The sequence below is a fragment of the Pseudochaenichthys georgianus genome, chromosome 17, assembly GCF_902827115.2.
Source record: "Pseudochaenichthys georgianus chromosome 17, fPseGeo1.2, whole genome shotgun sequence".
Taxonomy (NCBI): Eukaryota; Metazoa; Chordata; class Actinopteri; order Perciformes; family Channichthyidae; genus Pseudochaenichthys; species Pseudochaenichthys georgianus.
The window spans coordinates 7,230,972-7,256,461 of record NC_047519.1 but is presented as its reverse complement, the minus strand read 5'-3'; the positions used below and the strand labels follow the sequence as shown (position 1 = coordinate 7,256,461).

At 43.9% G+C, this 25,490-nt stretch overlaps 2 protein-coding genes across 2 annotated transcripts in view; one reads left to right on the top strand and one right to left on the bottom strand.

The window, feature by feature from the left end:
• Positions 1-16,866, top strand: part of pkn2a (protein kinase N2a) — a 36,103-nt gene extending 19,237 nt beyond the window's left edge. The window contains exons 5-20 of the mRNA XM_034103788.1: positions 2,497-2,682; positions 5,130-5,239; positions 5,351-5,494; positions 5,754-5,829; positions 6,100-6,256; positions 8,871-8,997; positions 9,567-9,703; positions 10,384-10,459; positions 10,997-11,088; positions 11,164-11,340; positions 11,438-11,500; positions 11,579-11,655; positions 12,658-12,800; positions 13,554-13,661; positions 13,794-13,874; positions 15,236-16,866. Of these exons, the coding sequence (XP_033959679.1) occupies positions 2,497-2,682; positions 5,130-5,239; positions 5,351-5,494; positions 5,754-5,829; positions 6,100-6,256; positions 8,871-8,997; positions 9,567-9,703; positions 10,384-10,459; positions 10,997-11,088; positions 11,164-11,340; positions 11,438-11,500; positions 11,579-11,655; positions 12,658-12,800; positions 13,554-13,661; positions 13,794-13,874; positions 15,236-15,439 (1,958 nt within the window). The 3' untranslated portion in view covers positions 15,440-16,866. The remainder of the gene's footprint in view (positions 1-2,496; positions 2,683-5,129; positions 5,240-5,350; positions 5,495-5,753; positions 5,830-6,099; positions 6,257-8,870; positions 8,998-9,566; positions 9,704-10,383; positions 10,460-10,996; positions 11,089-11,163; positions 11,341-11,437; positions 11,501-11,578; positions 11,656-12,657; positions 12,801-13,553; positions 13,662-13,793; positions 13,875-15,235) is intronic.
• An 89-nt stretch (positions 16,867-16,955) lies between these two features.
• On the bottom strand, positions 16,956-25,055 carry gtf2b (general transcription factor IIB). The gene is made up of 7 exons (XM_034103790.2): positions 25,004-25,055; positions 23,543-23,655; positions 21,186-21,319; positions 19,963-20,109; positions 18,798-18,927; positions 18,042-18,323; positions 16,956-17,486 (listed from the first exon to the last, which is right to left on the bottom strand). Exons 1-7 carry the CDS (start codon positions 25,018-25,020, stop codon positions 17,353-17,355), a joined length of 957 nt encoding a protein of 318 aa, XP_033959681.1. The 5' UTR covers positions 25,021-25,055; the 3' UTR covers positions 16,956-17,352.
• Positions 25,056-25,490: the final 435 nt, after the last annotated feature.

Here is a 25,490-nt window from a genome sequence, read left to right as displayed (position 1 = left end):
TCATTGACTGAGAAACCATCAACCGTTTTGATGGTTGGTTGGACAAAGTCAGATAAGACTTAAAGAGCCTGTGACACGAGTTTCCCCCATCATCCAAACCCATCAATTTGAGTACATATTGTCCCCTTGAAAACCGTTACTGAACTGATTTTGGATATTTGTACTTTGATAACCATTAATCCTTCAATGTTGACCATTTTCTGGATCTTCTCGCGGATTCTTCAAGTCCCGCCAAATGATGGGTGACGTCATTGCGGGCACAGCGCTCCAGCTGCACCGTTCAGGATCCCAGCATCTGCATGTAAACCTTTATATATATACAGTCAGATGTAAACGCACGACGGCGCACACAGCAGCAAGCTCAGACAGCGATGACAGGTTAATGTTGAACGTGTCTGAGAGCTCATGTGAGGCTGAAGGATCGGTTTATGTTGTATCTGTTAGAAGTTTAGGAATGAGGTGCGTCAATATGGGCGATCATACGGTCATGTAGCCAGTGGTGGAATGGGACTACAAATCATCCCGGGACTCTCGACCGGCCCACTTCGGTACCGCTAGTAAATTGTCAACGGGGGGAGTGGGGATGTCAGGGGCGGCGGACTGTAGATAGTAAATGTAAATATGTAAATATTTGTGTCACTGCATCCTGGTAAAATACAAATATAATGTATAATGTCTGTGTCTTTGACATTAGCGCTGCTAGCCACCTGTGCCCTGTACTACGAAGCCAGTTCAACAGACCCTGGATATGTTTGAGTAACAAACTAACTAACAACAACAAACTAACAAACGAGATCTCGCTAAGCGGTCCTACGACGCTGGTTATCAACTGGTAAATCAAGCCAGGGTTTCTCTCTCCAGCTGAGAGCGCGTTCACGTCTAAGACACGAGTGGATCTGACTTTAATTACATTTGTCTCAAGTGTTTCGTCAACATAATGTGTTAAATAATACTTCTGCATCCAGTCTGTGACGCTGTGAGTGTTGCACGGCCAGATGAGGCTGGAGAAGCTGACTCAGATCAGGAAATATATGATATATTATGATATTATATGATCGATGATCTGATTGATGATGTAATATGAATGATAAGTGCGACACGTCGGCGTCTTCTCTGCATACGGCAGTTTAAACTGTATTTCCTTTATCCTGTAATATGACTTGAGAGATTTAAACTCCGCACACTGAGTGGATCTCTTTTCTATAGACGCCGGAGGCGGGCAGCGTCAGGTAAAAGAAGTTATTTAGCCTTCTCAAACCTGAGCCTCACACGCCACCCATGGGGGATGTGCTAGTTACTTATCCGACCGGCCCACTTCGGTACCGGCCCATCGGGATTCGTCCCAATGGCCAGTCCGCCACTGCACCCAGCCCACGTAAACTGTCAACGGGGGGAGCCTCGCTGCGGGGAAACGGTGCACCTAGTGTCCCGATCGGAGTGGGAATAATAATAATAATAATCCGTGCATTTTATCCATTAATTTCCCCAACATTGTGGTAAAAAAACACACGTTTAATCCATGTTGGTGTACTACAACTACAAAAAGCATCGGTTTGTTTTCTCATCAGGAAATGCAGACCGGCTCAAACAAATGATTTGTAGTCATCATCCTCACGATCATTTAATGTATCATATGTTCGCCGAATTGACATGAAAGCACTAATAAATGTAGTTTCATCCACTTGAGTTTACAACTACAAAAATAATCGATTTGTTTTTATATCACATCCGACGGGAGGAAATTCAGCAGCTCTCACTCCCGATTTTTAATCCTAATGTAATCATCATCTTCACCACGATCATTTATGTTTATGTCGCCCAATTGACATGAAAGCACTGACAAATATGAATATACTGTAGTCAACTTCATTAAAACGTTATTAACGTGCCTAATCTCAGTAATTCACCATTTCTACGCATGACAACACACTTTGTCCGTGTTTGGCTCTCGAAGCGTTCCCGCATTGACGTCACTTCCGGCTTCCCCCAAAACTTCAAAATGAGTCGAAGGAATTTCCCCGCGATGTTCGAAATTATTGATATTTAACGGAACGGTATCGCTTTTTCTTTTTTAAACTGACGGTTCGAGATTACTAGTAGCCCAATATTTCATTGCACAACAGTTGTTGGGATGCTGTCACAGGCTCTTTAAGTTAATCTCTGATGTCGTAAGCTTTTTTACGCAAATCGTATGTGCGATTTATTCTGATACAAGACACAAGGCCTGGATACTACGTTGGGTTAACATTCACGTAGATTTACCTAGACCCAGATATTATTACAAAGTGAAATGTTCCTAGTTAAGATTAACACGGATGTTTCTCATTAATGCCTTTTTCTTGGTTTGTTGTCATTATTGTTATGTAGAGTAATAACCTACACATAAAACATTTCAGAATTTAAATGCTTAGACCATCTAGAATGTGCAAAATGGGACCATCTTGTAAAAAGAAATTGCGTGATGCATGTATCTGTATTGCCCCTTCTCTCCTGCAGGCACGTTAGACGTCAGGCTCATGGGCTGTCAGGACCTTCTGGAAAATGTCCCGGGCCGTTCCAAAGCAGCTTCTGTCCCTCTGCCGGGCTGGAGCCCCAGCGAGACGCGCTCCTCCTTCATCAGCCGAGCAAACCGCAACCGCAGCGTGAGCTCCCGGAACCTGACGAAGAGCGAGGAGCTCTCCAGTGAGTAGACCTGACCGTACGCTGTCTGGAAATAAGTAAATATTGATACAGAGATGGAGAAGTAGATCTGCGATTACATTGAGCGTCATAATAAACTAATCACAGCTGGACCATAATGGACCTGAAGAAGGAGAAAGTCTGGGGGTCCGTGGACTGCATTGCAGTCACAATCAGGACACTGTAAACAATGTTCAGGGTTCGTACGGTCATTAAAAACCTGGAATAATCATGGAAATTCAAAATGCAAATTCCAGGCCCTGGAAAAGTTCTGGAAAACAATATTTTTCCCAAAGTTTTGGAAAAGTCATGGAAATGTAACTAACGTTGCGTCAAATATAATTTACATTTGATCTAATCGCCAAAAATAATCTGCGGTCGCGAGCTGTTATGTGCCATCATGACGCAAAGTTTTTCTGTCCAATATTATTTAAGGAATCGTTGAGCTAGCTAGCTAGCATACATTGTCACTATCTGCTAACGTTAGCTTTAGCCTTCGTTTTCTAATCGTTTTTTTCATAGGCATAAAGGTCGTATAAGTAGCCTATACTACTAAACTACTATGTACTAAAGTCAAAGTAGAAGTACTCAGATCTTTACGATTTCAAGTAGAAGTACCAGAGTGTAGGAATACTCTGTTACAAGTAAAGGTCCTGCAATCAAATTGTTACCCAAGTCAAAGTAAAAAAGTATTCTCATCAAAATATAGTTAAAGTAGCGGCAGTAAAAGTAGTCGTTGTGCAGATTGGTCCATTTCAGAATAATATATATGATATGTTTTATAATGATTGATCATTAAAGTGTTCTCAAAGCTGGTGAAGGTGCAGCTAGTTTGAATGACTTTGTAGACTGCAGGGTAGCTGGTGGATTTACTCCAGGTGGAACTAAAGTCTGATTTAACACTTGATTATATTTCATATCACTCATCCACATCTGTGAAGTAACTAAAGGTATGAAACACCATTTACCTCTGAACTGTAGAAGAGTAGAAGAACAAAGTAGCAAAACATTTAAATACTTAAGTAAAGTACAAGTATCTCAAAATTGTACCCAAGTAGTACTTGAGTTTGTGAACTTAGTTACTTTACACCACTGGCTATAAAGATAGAAAGACTAAGCCTTGCACAGAGGCATGACAATACATTTTCAAAATGCTCAACAGCCAAAATTATAAACTGACTGCTACACAATTAAAATACATGCTTTTATATATTTCTATTAGATGTGACTCTTTGGCGTTTCTGTTCTTGCTTTAGTTGTTCTGACTGCTAACATCCTGTTATTCCTCATTTTAAAGCCGATATTCCGTGGGGTGGGGTGGGGGGGGTCGGGGGCTTGGATCCTTGTCACCTTTTTCATACCTGATGAGTTTGCCTCCCTGACTACAGTTGCTTCAGCGTGTAGAAGCTGGTAAGCCTACTATTTGATTTGTTTTAGATAGGCACAACATGTTTCATATGCAGACCTTATTTCCCTGTTCCATGTTAAAAGTGGTGCCGCTGAGACAGTCATTTGTTTTGGTCATGGAAAAGTCATAGAAAATCATTGGTGGAAAAGTGTATGAACCCTGAATGTTACATCAGTACTGGAATTTCCATTGGAACAACTATTGATGCACAGTCTATACAGAGTCACATCAATAAGGCATGTTGATGTATAGTCAAATCAATAAAAGGGATTGCAGTGATGTATGTTCACTAAGGAGTTATGTTCTATAAACGGATTATCCTCCATTTCTATTTTTCTTTACTTGAAATGTGCACAGAAAAATAGAAAACATTTTAATTAAACAAAATGACCATTTGCCTTTTTATCAAGCCAGTACTGGCTGGCGGTTGCTTTGTAAAAGCAAAGTTGCGGGGAAGCTGTGTGTGGACCTGTCAGCGCAAACTTACATGATGCCGAATTTAACAAACAAATTTAAATAATTGGTTTAAACGGCATAATAATAAGGACGATCGTCCGTTCTGTGATTCTCCAGAACACACAGATGACCAGTCCGCCCCTGTGTAGCATGTTACTTCGATGAGAGATGAGCAGATCGCCACTGGGCTTTCAACTAAAGACACAGCCACGCAAAAACTGCGGCATTTGTACAGCTCCTTATGGGTACTGCAGTTAGTGAAGTGCTTTCCTCCGTGGTGCAGATCGTCTCACAGCGGCAGAAAGTCGCCTGGAGTTAAAGAGAGCGGGGCTGCGTTGCGTGCATGGCTTCCTTCTGCAGGTAACGGGGAGACGCGCTCTGGCGGCGGTCTAAAAAATAAAATTGTAATATTTTGCCCACTTATTCCTAGTGTGCCACTGGTTACGATGCCGCGTGCCAATGGTGGCACGCGTGCCAGGGGTTGCTGACCCCTGATGTAAGCTTTTACTCCTGGATTGCATCTATTCTTCAACTATTTTAAAAGCGGTTTAAATATATCAAGAATCATAAGTGTGTGTGTCCTCAGATGAGATCAGCGCAGTGCTGAAGCTGGACAACACGGTAGTCGGCCAGACGAGCTGGAAGTCGGTCAGTAACCAGGCCTGGGACCAGAAGTTTACATTGGAGCTGGACCGGGTAACACACACACACACACACACACACACACACACTCTCCCCTAACCTACATCTGTCTTGTTGTCTCAGTGTGGTGTTTGAACACAGTCATGTTGCTTGTGTGTCCTGCAGTCTCGTGAGCTGGAGATCTCGGTGTACTGGAGGGACTGGCGCTCGCTCTGCGCCGTCAAGTTCCTGCGACTCGAGGACTTCCTGGACAACCAGCGTCACGGGATGTGTCTGTACCTGGAGCCACAGGGGATGCTGTTTGCTGAGGTACACACACACACACACACACACACACACACACACACACACACACACACACACACACACCGGTAGTTATAATTGACAGGTCACATTGAGACATTTCCTGGTAACCATAATGGACAGGACTGTAAAAATACTAAAATTATAAAAATCTAAAGAAATGTCTGTTGATATATATTTGATTACTTCTTTTATGTTACATGTTTGAAAGTGTGTCATAGCAGCTGTTTTCTGTTTCGTCTAAATATTAATTTCTCTTTTTCAGGTTACATTTTTCAATCCTGTCATCGAGAGACGACCAAAGCTACAAAGACAAAAGAAGATTTTCTCGAAACAGCAAGGTGAGTCAACATTTCTTCACTCTATTTAGATTCTCAGACGTGCATTACAGACATGTGCATGTGTTAACTGAGGCTTGGATGGTATATCTAATCATTGTGGATCTTGGATTCACTAAAAACAGTATTCATATTTCCTAAATGTCCCCAAATATGTTGCTAGCTCGAAAAAGAAAAATGACTTTGTGTACCTTGTTTTTTCCTTTGACTCTTTCTCCTTTTCATACGTCTTAACTTCTTTGCTCTTTGTCCCGTTGGCCCCTGTAACATCAGGTATAACCTTCCTGCGGGCCCCTCAGATGAACATCAACATCGCCACCTGGGGCCGCCTGGTGAGGAGAGCCATACCCACCGTCAGCACCAACTCCTTCAGCCCGCAGGCGGCTGAGACCGGGACCGGCAGCGTGCCGGGCTCCCCCACACCCTGCAGGTACTCACACACACCCTGCAGGTACTCACACACACCCTGCAGGTACTCACACACACCCTGCAGGTACTCACACACACCCTGCAGGTACTCACACACACCCTGCAGGTACTCACACACACCCTGCAGGTACTCACACACACCCTGCAGGTACTCACACACACCCTGCAGGTACTCACACACACCCTGCAGGTACTCACACACACCCTGCAGGTACTCACACACACCCTGCAGGTACTCACACACACCCTGCAGGTACTCACACACACCCTGCAGGTACTCACACACACCCTGCAGGTACTCACACACACCCTGCAGGTACTCACACACACCCTGCAGGTACTCACACCAGAGGTTGCGCTAGACTTTTTCGCTGTCCGTGACAAGATCGTAACATTTCCGTCAAAATTCAGTATTACCCGTCGTCCAACTCTGACGAGGAGGGGAAGAGAGCACGCTCGTGAACTGTCAACGGGGGGGGCGTGAACTGTTAGCGCCGTGTTATGCATGCGGGATAACACCTCCTGGGAGCGTGCTCAGCGCAAAGCAGAAACTCACAGACATTTCAATGATTGGTACGGCAAAGTTAGGTTTGGAAACGTTATAATTTCCTTTTTAACACCGGAGCCTCGCTGCGGGGAACACACACATATATAAACAAGGTTATTCTAAAGTAATTACGTCATAAAACGATAGTTACGTATGTAACTACGGTCCTATGAATCCTGGATCACCGCCAGAGGCGGTGCTTAGCACTGGAAGCCATAAGTTCCGGTGTTGTAAACGAGTTCAGTTCTATGGAATCTTCTCGCGGGAACACGAGATTCCGAGTGACCAAGAACTCTGGCGGTCATCCAGGATTCATAGAACCGTAGTTACATACGTAACTATTGTTTTATTTCATCCTTACTGACCGCCAGAGGCGGTGCTTAGCACTGGATGACTTATATCAACAGTCACGAGGAAGTCTGAGTACTTACCCTGTAGGGATGGCCTAGGTGGACTCTGCAGGAGGACCACACCCAACGTGTGAGGGGCGGCAACATTCACTCTGTAGTATCTGGCGAATATGCTCGGGGATGCCCATGTGGCCGCGGCACATATGTCCTCCAGGGGCACACCTCTCAAGGTCGCCCATGACGTAGAGACACTCCTGGTAGAGTGGCACTTTACTCTGGGTGGCAAGGGACGGTCATTCGCCTTGTATGCCTGGGTAATGACGTCCACGATCCATTGGGCCAAGCGCTGTTTGAGAGGGCACCGCCCCTTCTAGGACCACCGTAACACAGAAAGAGCTGTTCAGACTGACATAAGCTCTAAGGGCCCGCACCGAGCAGAAGAGTCTTGACCTCTCTTCCCCCTCTCCTGATGGGGGGTCAAACCGTGCCAGCTGGATAGGCCGATTTAAAATGAGAGCGTGCCAGCACCTTAGGGAGAAACGCTGTATTCGGCCATAAGGTGACACCTGAGCCATCTGAGTTGCTCAGACACGAGCTGTTCACGGACAAGGCCTGAAGCTCTTTGCTGAGGTGATGGCAAGAAGGAAAGCAGTCTTGGCTGAAAGCCACCTCAGTTCTACCTTTGAGAAGGGTTCAAAGGGAGGCGAGCATAGGGCATCCAGCACCAAGGGCATGTAGGAGCCCTTGGGGCGTTCGGGGGCGAAGCCTCAGAGCTCCCCTTAAGAAGAGGGATACCAGCCTATGGCTCCCCACTGTGTTGTTGTCAACCCTTGTGTGTTGAGCTGACATAGCAGCCACATACACCCTGACCGTAGCGGGACACCGGCCGTCGTCCAGGAGGGACTGCAGGAACTCAAGGGTAGTAGGCACAGAGCAATGTACTGGGTCCTCATTTCGCCCTTGGCACCAGTCAAAAAACAGTTTCCACCTGTTTTCGTACTGCTTACGAGTAGATGGTCCTCCTGACAGGCTCTATGCAGTCGCTCAGCAGCGGGTCGGGCCCTCCAGTGGCCAGACCCGCTGCTGGAGGCATCAGGGGTCGGGGTGCTACATCCCACCCTCCAGCTGAGACAAGCGGTCCTTCCTGTTGGGGAGACGCCAAGGCGTCCCGCAACAGAGTCTGTGCAGCAGGGAGACGCTCTCTTCACTAGTGCAGTAAGAAGTTAGCTTGGGCGAGAGCACTCTGCTAACTTGGGGATGGAACAATTATCTATAAGCTTGAGAATAGATGGCAGTGATCTCACCGACTGACGTGCAGGAGCGTCCGCTCTTTACCGGTCCGCAGCTCCTGGGAGTCCGAGCGGCGAACACTGAGGTCCACGCTGTCCCCCCCAGCTCGTCGCAGCCTTTGGAGGGCGAGCGTTTTAGCCCGCAGCTCCGATCGAGGCGATCACAACGCTACAGGTAGCGATGAGCTAGAATAATCTAATTTTCAATAAGCTAGCTTGGCTTCTACTCATAAAGTAGTAACCTGTGCAGCGAGAAGATGAAAAAGGACTGAACTCGTTGACCACACCGGAACTTATGCCTTCCGGGGTCATACATGACTTTGTTGATATAAATATTTTCGACCTGCGCATGCGCGAGACAGAAGATATCCAGTGCTAAGTCAGTAAGGATGAAACAGAACTAAATCGTGTACCTCTGCCTTCTCACAGTGACCCACTGGTGACCAGGCTGGACTTTGACAAAGAGCCCATCCCAGGAACCAAACACTACCCCGCACCTGACGACCTTCGAGAACCTCTGGTGCAGGACAAGATGCCCGACAAGGAGGAAGTGCAGGTACAGTGATGAGTGACTGCTATCACTGACTGATCATTCATAAACCTTGTTTTACCCCTGTGATAAAACGCCATCAGCTACATGGTTATAATAAATACAGGCTGTAATTGAGACGTGTCCAATGTATCGACTCAAGGTGACCTCACGGAGTCAATGCAGGGGACAGGTCCCGTGTACGCATTTCACAACTAAAAGCTCCAGTTGGTGGCAGCTGGCTGAAGGGCAGCACCTCAAAGTTTCCAACTTGCTGTTGGCTTTAGTGTGTGTACAAAATACATGCACCAAAGATAGCAAGTTCTACTCACCTTTCTTTTGAAGTGTTACATCTGGAATCAAACAATTGATCTGTGGTTTGTTCACAAACTTATATATTCAAATATTGTTTTGTTTTTATATATTAAAACATATTTGTTGACAGTATGTTAGGATTATAGAGCGTATTTGTGAATTGAATTGAGACACAACAGATGATAACGCCTGAAAGCCCCCATCTTTTATTTGTACCAACACCTCAATGACTTCCTTCTTGAACACTGTTTCACCTCCTGCTTGGTGCTCCCTCTCTGCAGGACGCCCTGGCCTCCTTTGACTTCCTGAACAAGAGGAACAGCATGGCTCTGAAGCCGGAGCTGGACAGGGTGGTGGAGCAGGTGATGCAGCACCCGGAGCTGGAGCTCATTGCCCTGCAGAAGGACCCCGAGATAAGGTATTGTGTTCACACGTTCTTGCCGTTCAGACTCTCACGTTTTCAGTGCTGCTGAAACCCTGGGTGCAAACACCGCCCCCTGGGTGCAAACACCGCCCCCTGGGTGCAAACACCGCCCCCTGGGTGCAAACACCGCCCCCATGGTGCAAACACCGCCCCCATGGTGCAAACACCGCCCCCATGGTGCAAACACCGCCCCCATGGTGCAAACACCGCCCCCTGGGTGCAAACACCGCCCCCTGGGTGCAAACACCGCCCCCTGGGTGCAAACACCGCCCCCTGGGTGCAAACACCGCCCCCTGGGTGCAAACACCTCCCCCTGGCTATCAAGCTGCTGTTTCTGAGTCAAACTGTCGTGTTCAATACAATAATACTTTATTGTTTGATTGAGTCTGAAACTGTTCTTGCATCACAGCAGCTCGATTAGCATCATCAGCATGGACACATTTTTAAGAAAAGAGACATGACATAATCATTGAAGAGGATATTTTGAAGACCCTTTAATGTACATTTGATCTGGGATTAACTCTATATTTAATTTAAGGATTGACTCGATTCAGTCTAACCTGATGACATCGCGGGACCCTGTATCTGCATGTGGTTCAAACCCCCAGCTTTATGCAGGCCTCGCTGCATTTATTTCATAATGGATCTGAATGTAAACACTGGTCTGTTTCCAGGGAGGAAGAGCAGTTCCACTTCAGTCTCCAAGACTTCAAGTGTGTGGCAGTCCTTGGACGTGGTCACTTTGGAAAGGTACGTTTTGTGAAGTAGTAAAAAGGTATACTACAGATCTTTGAAAAGTCAAATAAACATTTAATTATTTGAATCAAAACTAATAGATCAGTATTAATTAAATATATTTCTAAAGTCTGAAAAAGGACTGGTACATGGTAAGATGTATTCTTCTTTTAATGACTGCATGCTCAATCTCAAATAATGATTGATAACATCTATTTAAATATTAATAATACTTTACCAAATGCCTCTGATAACGCAGTCTCCGCTAAATGTAAGCTGCAGAAACCTACAAATAAAAATAAAAAGTTGTTCAAATTTCCCAGAGCTGAAGGTGAGCCTTTACATTTGTTGTTGTTTTTCTTTCAACAATTGAAATGTTTTTTTATAAATATGAAGTTGGCTCCCAAATATTACAGTGAGCAGCATCACATTGTACTTTGGAGAAACTGGAACTTGGAGAAGATGGCATCTTTCCTCACTATGACTTGCACAAAGCAGCAGGCACGAGCTGAATGTGTTTCCCCTAAAGCTCGTTGCTCTGCCTCTCCTCAGGTGCTGTTAGCGGAGTATAAGAGCACAGGAGAGATGTTCGCCATCAAAGCTCTGAAGAAAGGAGACATTGTGGCGCGAGATGAGGTGGACAGGTACATACTGCTCCGACTGGATGTGTAAGAAGAAGTATATATGGAGCTGCTGTAACTCTGTCTCTCTCTCTTCAGTCTCATGTGTGAGAAGAGGATCTTTGAGGCGGTGAACAGCGTGCGCCACCCCTTCCTCGTCAACCTGTTTGCGTGTTTCCAGACGCAGGAGCACGTGTGTTTCGTCATGGAGTACGCAGCTGGGGGGGACCTGATGATGCACATCCACGCTGATGTGTTCTCCGAGCCCAGGGCCATGTGAGTGACCCAATTTGAATTACAACAGACTGTTTTCTTTGTATTCAGAAAGGCTATTGTGACCTAATCCTGATGTTGCTGTTGTGTCCTCCTGCAGATTCTACGCAGCCTGTGTGGTGTTGGGGTTACAGTTTCTTCACGACCATAAGATAGTGTACAGGTGAGACTTTGAGAGTCCTTAAACTCACACACATCTGACTGAAGCATGACGGCTTTAATAACACTTTTTTATTCTCAGAGATCTGAAGCTGGACAACCTGCTGCTGGACACGGAGGGCTACGTAAAGATCGCTGACTTTGGGCTTTGTAAAGAAGGTACAATGGAAACATTAAAAACATTAGAGATGAAACAATAAAACTGCAATACCGTCACCAGACCATAAATGCTTTCATTTTTAATCACTATTTGTTTTCAAATTACACTTCATTTCATTTTTTCAGAAAGCATTTGTTTGATTTAAAGTTAAGTTTAAGTATAATGTTTCTTAAGTGTGAAGCTACTTGTTTAGAAAACACATGTTTGGAGAACTGGCTATAACATTTAAATGTTTAGATTTTGGAATCAGCGTTCCTCTTGGGCTACGAGGAAATGACCTCACCTGGTTACGATGGAGTTGAGTCACGTTGTTAAATAGCCATTTGATCTGCTAAAATATCATTTAATTTGACAAGTCTCGACTCCATGTGACAAACAAACAGGGATTCATTTTGAGCATAGCTCCATCTCCTGGACTGCCATATGAACTGAAATGAATTGAAGTTCATTTGTGGTGATTTTATTAATTTCTAAAGCAGAGAATATGTTACACTATATCAGAGGTCGCGTTAACCGGATATTTTCCGTCTGACGGATTTTTTTTAACAATGACCAAGCAATCTGCAAGCAGTCCGTCATTTTGACGGATTAGAACAAACTCTGACCAGCGCCACAGTTTCCCCGCAGCGAGGCTCCGGTGTTATGCCCGCCCAAAAGGAAATGATATCGTTTCCAAACCTAACTGCTAAACAAATCATGGAAATGTCTGAGTTTTGGCTTTACGCTGTGCGCGCTCCCCCCGTTGACAGTTCACGAGCGTGCACTTCTCGGGTAATACTGGATTTTGACGGTTCTGTTACGATCCTGTCCGTCAAAATGACGAGCGCAACCTCTGCACTATATATATATATTTTTGTATGTCTTTTCGGTTGACGACTGAATACTAATGTTAGGAATAATGTAGCTTCCAAATGAGTTTAAAACGACCTATTCCTGACCTCCGTTATTGATTGATTTATAGAGAGAAGGTGATGGTTTGATCCTCCTCTGTGTTCCTGCAGGAATGGGCTTCAAGGACCGCACCAGCACGTTCTGCGGGACGCCAGAGTTCTTGGCCCCGGAGGTTCTGACTGAGACGTCGTACACCCGCGCCGTGGACTGGTGGGGGCTCGGAGTGCTCATCTTTGAGATGCTGGTCGGGGAGGTGAGGGCTTCCTCAATGTTCGCAGGATTAATGATTACATTGCATGATTGCACCTTCACTAGCGTTTAGTCCTTTAACATTGTTGTATACAAGTGAGTAATGCTGCTTATTCTAGTTTATTTATATAGTACATTTCATACGACCTGCATTTGAAATAATTAGTTAAAATCATACCTGACAAAAGGGGTTATTATTACACTTACTTTTATCATTTTTATTAAGAAGAGAATAATATTACTGATTCTTGAACACAAACTTAACTTAAAGCCAAATAAAGTGTTTTTGTGTCTGCTTTTATGACAAAGGCTGTTGTAGCAGACCTAAGTTAGTTCATGTTGTAGATTATTCCAGAGAGAAGGATCATAATACCTTCAAACAACATCATCTGATTTAGAATAAACCAAGGGTACGGTAACGCATCCTACACACGTCGCGTGCTCCACGGAGACGCTTCCCATTCACTTTGGATGGGGTGACGTCACGCTTTGCCGAACTGCATTGTGGTTCCGTTGCTTCACTTTGCCTCCGTTGCTCGCGGTGAAAGTTGAGAAAAGTTCAACTTTTGAAGCGTCGACGGAAGCGCCAGCCAATCAAATCATATGCCAGTACACGGAACCGTGTGTACGGGCCGTACGGAGCCCTTTACTTGATGCTCAGTGGGATCCGTCAGCTGTGTTTTCAGTGAGCGTTAGTGACTAATATTCGGCAGTTGTCACGTTTTCATCTTTTTAATCTGGGCACTTCTCTTTTCAGTCGCCGTTCCCCGGTGACGATGAGGAGGAAGTGTTCGACAGCATCGTCAACGATGAAGTCCGCTACCCACGGTTCCTCTCCACCGAGGCCATCTCCATCATGAGGAGGGTGTGTACAGAGAAATGTGATGACATTTAAAACTGAACTATCAGGAAAATGCTTGTATTTCCCGCCTGACAAACCCTCACGATGTAGATATGTTTATTGTTGACTGTATTTCCTGTTTGTCCCTGTGCTCAGCTCTTGAGAAGAAGTCCAGAGCGCCGGCTGGGAGCAGGGGAGAGGGACGCAGAGGAGGTTAAAAAACATCTATTCTTCAGGGTAAGCATCGGAAACACCATTTAATTTACGCTTTGGCACAAACTGGACTGTAGGTACATTTGTGCCGCTGTTAGAACGTGCCATCAGAGCACAAAGTGCAGGGAATGTGTTGAAGTTGCTTTTAGCCATTATTTAATTAAACATTTAGCTAGCAAACTATCCTACATTTCAATGAGCTTGCATTTCAATTATCCGCTAACATTAGCTATAGCCTCAGTGTTTCCCCTAGGGTGGAGTCATAGCAGCGGTGCTAAGGCACGTGGGCCCAGCATAATGTGAGCGTGTGGAATGTTTTAGTGTGTGCGTGTGCGAAGTGCGCCCTGCCAATTTGTTTCTATGTGTCTGCTAGCATAAGAAAGGCTCTTGAGGCCTAGCACCAGGGCCGGTTCTAGCCAATTTGCTGCCCTAGGCGAGATTTTATATATAAAGAATGAATGAAAAATCTCTACAAAAGACAAATACACTACAAAAACAGAAACGTATTGACATAGGGAATATACGTCAAAATGGCTTCAAATGTATTCACTATTGTATGAACATGTTTGAATTGGGGGGTGAACGTCACATCCTCTAGGGCAGGGGTACTCAAACTTTTTTATTAAAGGTCCACTTGTGAATTTTATACAAGGTCGCAGAGCAACGAAACTGAAATTTAAGAAGCAGTTTCTTACGGTGCGCTATGCATGGGGCCCCCTTGAGGGGGTTTCCCGACATGTCGTTGCAGTAAATTAAAGGGTGTTTCATGTTGTCGTTGCTGTGGACCTTCTTAATCTACCTTCTTTGGGGGCCCCCTTCTGGTCCAAGCACTTGCCTGTCGGCAAACGGCGCCCCTGTATACACACACACATTCAATACCAGGGTGTCCGCGGGGTCTTAAAAGTTGATAAATCAATTTAGTGAAAATTAAGGCTATTAAAAAGTATTAAACTGCATTTTCCAAGGTATTAAGAAGGTCCACAGCAACAACAACATGAAAGACCCTTTAATTGCTACACTCTGATAAGCAGGAGGCACTACATCTTTCTGTATCACATATTGATAGTAGCGCTGTCGTTAACAATCCAGTTAATCTAGAAACCTTAACCTTAAAAAATGTCCCGCAAATTCATCACATGCCCCCGAATTCCAGCGCCGATGTCTATTATAAATTGTATGGCATTGAAAAGGCTAAGAAAGAGGCACAAGAGACGTGAAGTGCACTGATTTTAGTGGACGAAAAATCATCCACTATTTCGCACAACAGTGGGAAATAGTGGACAGGGTCCCAAGTGGAGGGACATGAAGTGCTCGCAGTATGATAATAATATAATCACAATTGAACTGAACAAACCCCCTAATGTTTCACTCTGTCTTTCTGTCAGAACATGGATTGGAACGGGCTGTTGGCGAAGAAGGTGAAGCCCCCGTTCGTGCCGACCATCCAGGGCACCAACGACGTCAGCAACTTCGACGACGAGTTTACCTCGGAGGCCCCCATCCTGACCCCGCCCCGGGAGCCCCGGCCGCTCAACTCGGACGAGCAGAACATGTTCTCTGACTTTGATTACATCGCCGACTGGTGTTAGCTCCACCGGACCCAATAAACACACACACACACACACACACACACACTGTGAACACACCAACGCAGCGAGGACTGTAGCTCACATCATCTTTAAAAAAGTGTTCCTCGTCCAAAACGAGCCGCGAGCAAGAACTCTGCCATTGAGAAGAAGCTCCACATGTTTTTAATCCACATGAAGAACTTTTTTTTTTTAAGAAAACAAGAGAAACTCTGTTGTCGGAGAGTGAAGGAGGAGGGATGCTTCGTCCTCCTGCGCATGTCTTCGTGTCCATTGTCTGACCACTGAGAATGTTTTTCATATGAACTCAAGGAGACGGCATCACAATCATGTTATCCAGTATTTTTGGATCTGTACAGATTATATTCAGTCATATATTTGATCGTGTTATGTTCCTCTTCTTTACTTGCAAAGCCCTCACCATCATTTAAGTACGTTTTATCTCAAAAGTTGACATTTCTGCCGGCTGTTCAGTGGATTTAAAGTGCTCAAAGCCTTCTCACTGAGCTACAACACATCCTGACTACTACGGCTGCTTCCTCACTTGAAATCAAAGGAACAGTCTTTACACTACATTTCCTTTTTGTCCAAAATCAGTTTCTTGTTTCCTTTTCTGCAAAACCCACAAACGATTCTATTCAGTTAAAAACAGCAGTGTAACATGCTACTTAATTTGAAAACTAATAACCAACACTTGGTTTTATTTGTTAAATTCAAATGAATAAAAAAAAAATTAGTCGAGAAGAGCTAAAGATTATTTTGTCTGTTTCTGCTGCCTCCTAGCGGCTCAATAGACATCCACCTAAACTCAGTTCTAAAGATCCAACAACTATTGATTCATATTTTCTTCTGGCGAGAGTTTAGTTTTTTTTTTATTTAATTTTTCCTGAATGAACAGCTGGTTGTAAAGATCCTGACAGCATGTTCTTGTTACCTCAGTCAAAGTGAAAGCACTAAAGTGAGTCGCTCAGTTAAAAGCTAACCAAACCAAATGCGTCCTGTCCCTCTTGAAGCAGAAGACAAAGGTGGAGTTGTTTTTCTGGGAACATTATAAACTGTTTGTGGACATGCCATTGAAATGCTCCCACAGTGGAACCAGCTGGTGACTTGTTGCATATAAGCAGAGGCCTGTTGATATGAATCACTACAGGGGAGGGCAGGTATATTATATATACATACTGTATGTACACAATTAAGCTGAGCACTAATTTTATCAATAGTTTTTAATTATCTACGTTTCTTAATGAAAATAGATTGTACAAAGTTTTTTTTTTGTATTCTTCGCTTGTGCATGTTGCCAGAACAGATGAAAAACATGGATGGTACACCAATACTGATTTCACAACTGCTCACCCTGGTGTAAAAAGAGAAAGTTGTTTCTGCAGTCGTTGCCCACCATGATGCACAAATTAAACATTTGTAATAGTTGATTTCTTGTATTTTTTTACCTCTAATATTGAAAGCAACCTGTCTTTTTTCTATTCCCTCTATAATTGACCGGAGTAGAAAAGAACAACAATTTTATGTAAACAAACGTTTAATTTTATTCAAACCATGAGCTGATTTCCATGCTTTGATGAAAACCTTGTATTTCTTTTTTAAATTACTTAGAACAATACTAACAAAATAGAACCAGGTCATTTTTCTACAAAAAACTAAGTTTTATGTTTACAATATGAAACCAGCCTAAAATTGCAAGCATCAAATGCATGTTCCCACTTGGACATATATACACATGATACAGTCTGCAAGCATTTGTTTTAAGCACTGGAATGTGTCCGTTTTATTCCTGTGCGGGCGCCTTGGCAACGGCAAGAAGTCTTCCAAATCCAACACAAATACGATTTTAAAGAAAGAATACAATCCTGTAAGTACAGCACAGAGATATCGTGGCTGTGTGGGGGGGCACGCAGGCTTCACAGTTGGGGCAGCTTGTCGACGGGTGTGTCGAATTTGAAGTCTGTAGGGAAGAGTTCTGCGGCGCGGGGGTAGATGAGGCGGTATGACTGTCGGATCGTAACGTCTGCCACGCCGGCAATATCCCCGATTTCTGTGGAAGCATCATAGTTTAGATTCATTCAGATATAAACTGCTCGAGGCATCACATCCAGACCAGCATGAGGAAGCTTTACAGACATGTATATGAGACCATGAGGGCGTACTGCTGACTCAGCATCACCCATTTTAATATCGAGACCACAGGTGTTAAATTAACAACTCTACCTCCAGTGAAGCATTTCCCTCAACTACTTCCACCTTTGTGAGAATTCACTTCACTTATTTTAAGTGGACAATATTTTATTGCAGTATGTACTCCACTACATTTATCTAGTGGCTTTAAAGAGTCCTTTTGGGTTTCCCCTCTCCTGTAGTGTGTTCTATAGGTTTTAGTGCATGGAAATGGTCCCTGTGTTCCCTTCAGAGGGAGTTTCTCTACCTTCTCCCCCTCATGCCTGGCCCAAATAGTGTTCTGTAGTTTCAGGACTGGGTGCAAAAGCGTTGGCCTACAAGGACCTATTCTACCAGTATAAGTGAATATTTAAGTGTAATTTATTTGAATCAATACAAGCCGTGTCCCTGAACAGTGTGATACAGCGGCCCTCACCTTTCTGGGTCTTCTTCTCGGCGGAGGCCTGGGAGGCCATGTAGATGGCTGCTGCAGCCACAGAGATGGGGCTCCTGCCGGGCACCAGGTCCAGCTCCACCGCCTTCCTGGCGATGTAGGTGGCCGCCATCTGCACCTGTTTGGGCAGGCCCAGGTTGGAGCAGAAGCGGGACATGAAGTCTCCGGTGGTGATCAGGTCCACGCTGGTCTCCAGCGCCTTCAGGATCAGCTTGAAGCATCTGCCAATCTCCTTCTTGGAGATCCGGGAGACGGCGCAGATCTCTGAAGGGGCGGAGGAGAGAATAGGGGAAGGAAATCTATTTAGGAAAGAGCGACAACGTTTTTTTCTGCCAGTTTCGATTAGTACTTGCCTCTTATGGCCAACACAACAACACACTTTCTTATCTGTAGTTTATGCACTATTAAGGGTAACAAAATAAAATAATCATTTGATTTATAATGTTTATTTTCCCTCTAAACCTTTAAAAGAAACGTTATAAATTGAAATAGTTTTGCTGTAAGTTACAGAGTGTTGGAGATATAGGCTGTATACTTCTGCTTTCTCTCCATCACAACAGACATCACACCTGTGGTTTCCTCACCCAGACCAGCTTCATGTGGGAACTATTTACTTTGCACCATATCAGTGCGCAGGAGGAAGCTGGCATTTAGTCATGAATGTATGTAAACATGAATGGAGTCCTCCTCTGAGCAGCTCCACACTTGGTTCTTACGAGAGAGTAAACCTGTCCTGACCTTTGAACGTCCTCGGTACTCCTTCCTGTCTGCAGGCGATGTAGAGGCAGGCGGAGGCGATGGCATCGTTGGCTCGGCCCTTCAGGCTCTTCTGTTCATAGACCTGCTTGAACAGGTTGTTGGTTCTGTCCTGCAGGGCGAACGCATCATTTACATGAGCTGCATGTTCTTAATCAAAAGTTCAATCACATGGTTAAAAGATACATCTTTATTCGGGCTCTACTTTTAAACTGATTGGCAGAAACCTGAGCGTTCCGAAACCACATATATAAAACAATATATACCAGGTTAAACAAACTTGTATGAAGCGGGTTTTGATAAAAAATAACAATTCAAATATGTTATTGTTTTTGCATAAGCATAAACCTTTACACAAATATCATTCAAATCTGCCTTGATGCACATGACCTTGGAAAGGAAATTCTCCTTTAATACTAACTGTCCAGCTAGCTGTCAGAAAGCTCAAAATCACCATTATTACTAAATGTTACAAGAGCAAAACAAATCATCTAGAATGCCGGAAGAGTTTCCAACTGACGTTCTGTGCTGAGATTGTGTCTACATGTACATAAAGTGGAAAAAAGGGTGCCACCAAATCCGTTGGCTGAGTGAGGGGAACTGTGACATTCAGATAAAGTGAAACAGGAAATGACAACAAGCTCCAAAAAACAAAGACTGCCACAAAGTAGTGTTTATCTTCAAAGTCAAAATAAAGTGTTTCTGAAAAGCTAATGATGACCATCCATGTCAATCAATAGAACCCTATCTTCTCCTGATGTTTCACTATTACAAAATGAGTCATGACGACCAAGTACACATAAGGCTAACCTTTACCTCTGCTAGTTACATGTCCACTATATTTCAATGGAATTCATTTCATTGGAACAGAACTGTTGAACACGTTGAACAGCCAAGGGATACTCAACCCACTCGTTCAAACTTCAGTTTCCATTTCCAAATAATGCCATGGTTACATAATAAGCGTATATGTAGTCCAGTTTCATTTCTATTGTTCTCTTGCCCACACGTGCGTGGTTTCCATTTCTCTTTGCCGTCTCGTGCGTTTAGCGTGACATGGCTCCTCAAAGTGGAGCAGCTGGTTGCATTCGATGGCTAACCACACCTGCTTCAGCACCTAGAGGCTCAGAGTTAGGCTGGAACTTACTATGATGTTCCTTGGCAGGTTGATGCGGTCGGCCATGGTGGTAATCTCTTTGAAGGCGTTGAGCATGGCCCGGTCCGAGCTGCTCATGGTCCGCCGGTTCTGGTACTTGGAGTTACCGAACTCATCGAAACTAGCGGAGCCGGTTCCCTGTGGGGCGAACAGTGGATGTTCATCAGTAAAACTCACAAGTCATTTGTATATACAATGCAGTGGCGAGCCGTCAGGGCCCTCTAGGGCCTCGCTGAGGGCCTAAGATATTCTACAAAATAATATTTGAATACATTAAAAAAATATATTTTTTTCATTAGTTTTACCAAAATTCCCTCGACAGAAAGCAGTGGGATTTCTCCAGAGGGTTTTGGAAAATAGGAAATAAGGTCTGTGTAAAACGAACCTGTTAGATAAATGCACGTTTTGTTCAGCCGGATAATATCCACATGTCTACCCTACTTTTATTATTTTCGAATCATAAATCTAATCGATAGATTTATGATTAGCATAAGTTCGTTCATGATGGCTCACTTCAGTGATAGTGATGACATCGTTGCGAAATTATTAACCGAGTCATTTTCAAGATTGAGTTCCAATGATAAACTGGAGTGGCAAAGGATCAGCTGAATGACCCGCAAGTGCTTCATCCAAGAGGACGGGAGGAAGGACTTTGTGTTTCAGTGATTTATCATCAAAGTCATTTCAATGCGGGCCGCCGTGCCGACTTCATTCATCTGTAGCTACTTGGCTGTGGGCGCCCTGTCATGATAGGTGTTTATATACATGGTGTTGTTGTGTGGTAGAGGGTCGCTGTCATTGATGCGTTTTGCACCCGGGCCGCTGTTTTGATATTCCGCTGAAGTATACGCTGTGACGTAATAACTCTTCTTTTTTATTTATTTGTTTTAGGGAAGGGAGGGGGGGGGGGGGGGTCAGAGGGCCTAGGTATAAAAGTCACGGCTCGCCTCTGATACATTCTCACTATCATTTGTGTCACATGAGTTGTGATGTCTTCATTTGATCAAGTTCATCAATCCATAAACACTCCACCTGTCGCCCGTCGGCCTCAGGACACGAGGTGTGGTACAACGCCCCCTGAGACGTATGTTTCATTTGATCAAGCTATATAAAACATTTATTTCATCTGGTAAAAAAATTCCAGTTGCTTAAAATCGCCTGATGATTTGAAGTGCCGGCAGCAACATCTTGAAAGAGGAAGGACTCCTCCTCACCTTGCTGATCATGGTGGTGAGGTCTCCCCCGTTGAGCAGGGGGTTCTGAGCGTCTCCCACTCTGGAGGGATCTTTGAGAGCTTTCTCATTGGAGAAGGTTCTCCACTCTGAGCCGACGTCAATTACACGGTCTCCTGAGGAGAGACAATTCGGGCAATTTAAAGCTATGAAAATACATAAGGAATTAAAGCACAGATTAACCATTTCATATTATTTAAATGTAGAAGTAATAATGTTTCTGACGGCGGCCACAACGCTGTTTTCATCTTTGAAATTGATGCATGGTTTTTGACTCGCAAAAGTAATTGTGCTTCTCCTCCTGGGGCCCGACACCATGCCTCCTTTGGACGGACACACACACACACACACACACACACACACACACACACACACACACACACACACACACACACACACACACACACACACACACACACACACACACACACACACACACACACACACACACACACACACACACACACACACACACACACACACACACACACACACACACACACACACACACACACACACACACACACACACACACACACACACACACACACACACACACACACACACACACACACACACACACACACACACACACACACACACACACACACACACACACACACACACACACACACACACACACACACACACACACACACACACACACACACACACACACACACACACACACACACACACACACACACACACACACACACACACACACACACACACACACACACACACACACACACACACACACACACACACACACACACACACACTTTGGATCGATACATGCCATGCGATGGCACACACGCAGACGGCCCAACACCATGCCTCCTTTGGATCGATAAAACACACACACCCCCCCACACACACACGCACGCGCGCACACACGCCTTGCGCCGGCTGCAGCTGATGCTCCCAAACAACATGTTCTTCCTTCATCGATAGAAACAAAGAAATGTAACGCAACAACAAACACTGAGGTGCTCTTTTCAGAAACAACGCCGTGTCGTTTTGGTAGATTTGGTTAAAGGCCTTTTGAAAACAGAATACACACAAATAAGAGAGTTAGTGCGCACAATCGAAGCATGCACTGCGTCCTGCTGTGGCTGCGTTACGTCCCTCTGGAGTCATTAACAGAAGATGGTGCAATATTCAGCATTATTCCCTCGAGTACCGTCTCACCCCGTCCGCACCGACTAATCAGAGCATCACATGCAAGTAAACATTATTCTGAATCGAGCTTAAACATCTTACACATCGTCCCTTGCCCTTTTTCTTTCTCATGTTCTCATCACTGTATGTTTTGAGACAGAAATACATAATAAAATCAAGACTAATGTCCGACCCTTCAATGCATTAAGTCGGAGATGTACAAAGGATCCGAGGTGTGACATGTTGCTATTTATCAAGCCTGCTATTGGCACTGCAGGGTTACATTTGTGATATGTTAATCCGGTTAGCTTTTGATGTGAAGTCTTTCTAACGTCTGGAGGCAAAGCAACAGTCGGCTCCTGAGAGGAACCGAGGGCTTGCATCAGAGAGCGGCTGGCGTGTCCCCCATGACACCCCCCCCGCCATGGGGCTCGTTAGAGGAGCACTGCTCCCTATAGATTTCTCTTACAGCCTGCATCACATGTTCAAAGGCTGTATCGTAGTACTATTTGCAAATGTATATCGTTTTTCATTTTCTAATGTGTTACGTTTATTCATTTTTTATATTGCTTTCTTAAAAACGTATCTTTTCATTTACATTTTTTATTTGATTCTAAAATGGAGCAAAGTGATAAATAAAGATTCCAACTCTGATTGTTGCTTATTACTGTTCCTATCTGTGCCTGTGTGCACCTTCACACCACATGGCGGCTCGATTCAAACCCTTTGTTAAAACGTTTCACCTTGTTCTCCATGTCAGCAGCTGTTCATTGAATAAAGCTACTGCTGACTACACGCGCAACAAACATCTAATACGGGCAACTTGGTAGGGACGCTAGAGGATGGATCAGTATCCATTCCTATTTTGTTCTGCACAACTGTTGACAAGGTCCATAAGAGACATCCATTTATTATGGCTAGCTCTTCCACATTTTAGCTGCAAGCTTTGGACATGTCTGTCCTTATAGAGAACTCGGCTGATGCAGGACTATTGAAAATGCATTGCATCCAAAGTAAACTCAAGTACAGGAACTGAGAAATCTGTGTGTGATTATCACAAAGATAGTAGTTTCATTTAGAGAAGTACATTCAAAGAAAGAAGCACAGTAATCCAAATAAAGGAAGGATGTGTTCCAACGCCAAAAAACGCACATGTCGGTAGTGTAAATACTGACCTACTACAAGGCCACATTCGGGGCAGATCATGTCCCCGGCTCTGTAGTCCTCCACCAGGATGGCATCAGGGTGGTTGGGACACTGAACTCTGGGAAGGGCGAGGGCATCTCCGCTACAAAAGCCAGAACAACAACGGTTAAGTGATCAAACAGCAAGACACGACAAAGATGGGGAAAGGGAGGACATTGAAGAGGAACAAACAAAGGTTAGGCAGACAGAGCTCATGCTGAGGTCAGGACGCAAAACACACATTCATGCTAAAGTCTTCAAAGTTTGCCGACATAATACAAATCCAAACTGCATCGGGACATGTTTTCCACTTTTAAATACATATTTGACATAGTATAGATTTCACCCTCTTTTGTCTGGCAGACATTAAAGAAATATAATCAGTTAGTATGAATCCATGATTAATAGTTCCAACATCAAACAACCTAAGGCCAAACAAATAATAGAAGCACAGAAGCATCGGCTTATTTGGAATTATTAAATTACTTTATTAAATTATATAGTTTATTTGTATTTATTGTATGAAATGTTAAAAAGTAAAAAATGCACATAAGTTTTCTAGAGCGGCATAATTATGAAACATGGCTAAATGTGTTCATATAGAGAACATTCTTCACATTAAAAAAACATACAAATAATGTTTTATTATTGTTGCCTAAATAGTTGAGGATTATCGACCTCGGTGGATTCAGATATAATCGAAACATAACGTGTACATGTTGGTTCTTCCTGGACTACATCCAACAAACAAAACGTCACGATGATGTGGCGATAGAAAAACAGACTTTCCATGGGCGTCAAATCATTACTATCCTGCATTTACTCTTTACAATTGACATGTACACACACGTGAGACACACGTTTCCCCGACAATGATTGTATTGTCAACACTTATAATGACTTAACGTCTATGTGACAAACTAAGGCAAGAGCTGAAATAGATACGCTGCCGACTAATGTTGCGTAAAAGCTGAATGTAGACAAAGTGTACAGCACAAAGGCATATGTGTTTACAGTTTGCTGGCAGTGACCGCTAGTGTCTATAATAATGCGAGTTCAGTACCTTTTAGTTTTAGCCTGAAATTACACAATTTCTTTCTGTTGTTGACGGCAAAGACGGCGAAAATATCTCTACGATAATAAGTGACGTTAAGGTTTAAATGATTAAAGCCATTATTCGCAATAACGGTGAGAGAATGGCATAGCGCTGAGAAACGGAGACACAGAAAGTGACTTCTGGCTACATCTACCCAGCTAGCTAGCTAATAAAGGTTAGCCGTTACCTAGCACAACACATCGTACAAACAACGGTACGAATAAGGACGAAATGTTTTTTGGAATAGCACTAGCGACTCCCATCATGTCTAAGTTGATACCCTTTACAAAGTACATTATTGGAGTCACACACTAAGAATGGTGAGTTGTTATATTTGGTAAAAGTTGCTACGCACCGGCTTGTCGACGCCATGTCACTCCTGAATGGTCGTCAGTGTCAAACAATTGAATGCGCCACCTCTATTTATAACTTTGTTTGATCACGTGTCCATTGGAGTACGGGGCGCCATTAGGCTCAAACTAGTCGAACTAACCTCCTGATTGTATAACAGTGTTTTGTTGACAAGAAGAGTAGAGTGTCAAATACTTTTAAACACAACAATTGAAATATCTATTATTATACAATCACGTTTAACATTTGGTAATATTAAAATGTATTTGTACGGATTAATGTTAATAACTTTTCTAAGACATTTCCCGGAAATCAGGATACCTCTCAAAGGTGACATTTTAAAGATATAGTACCAATGCACGCAATACCAGTGACGTGATTATTGAATTACAACAATATGATTAAACCACAATATACGATCCATCGGTAAAGCTTTGTTGAGTAAGTCTCTATTTTCCTGGGACGGAACTCTGATATGTAATGCTAATTGA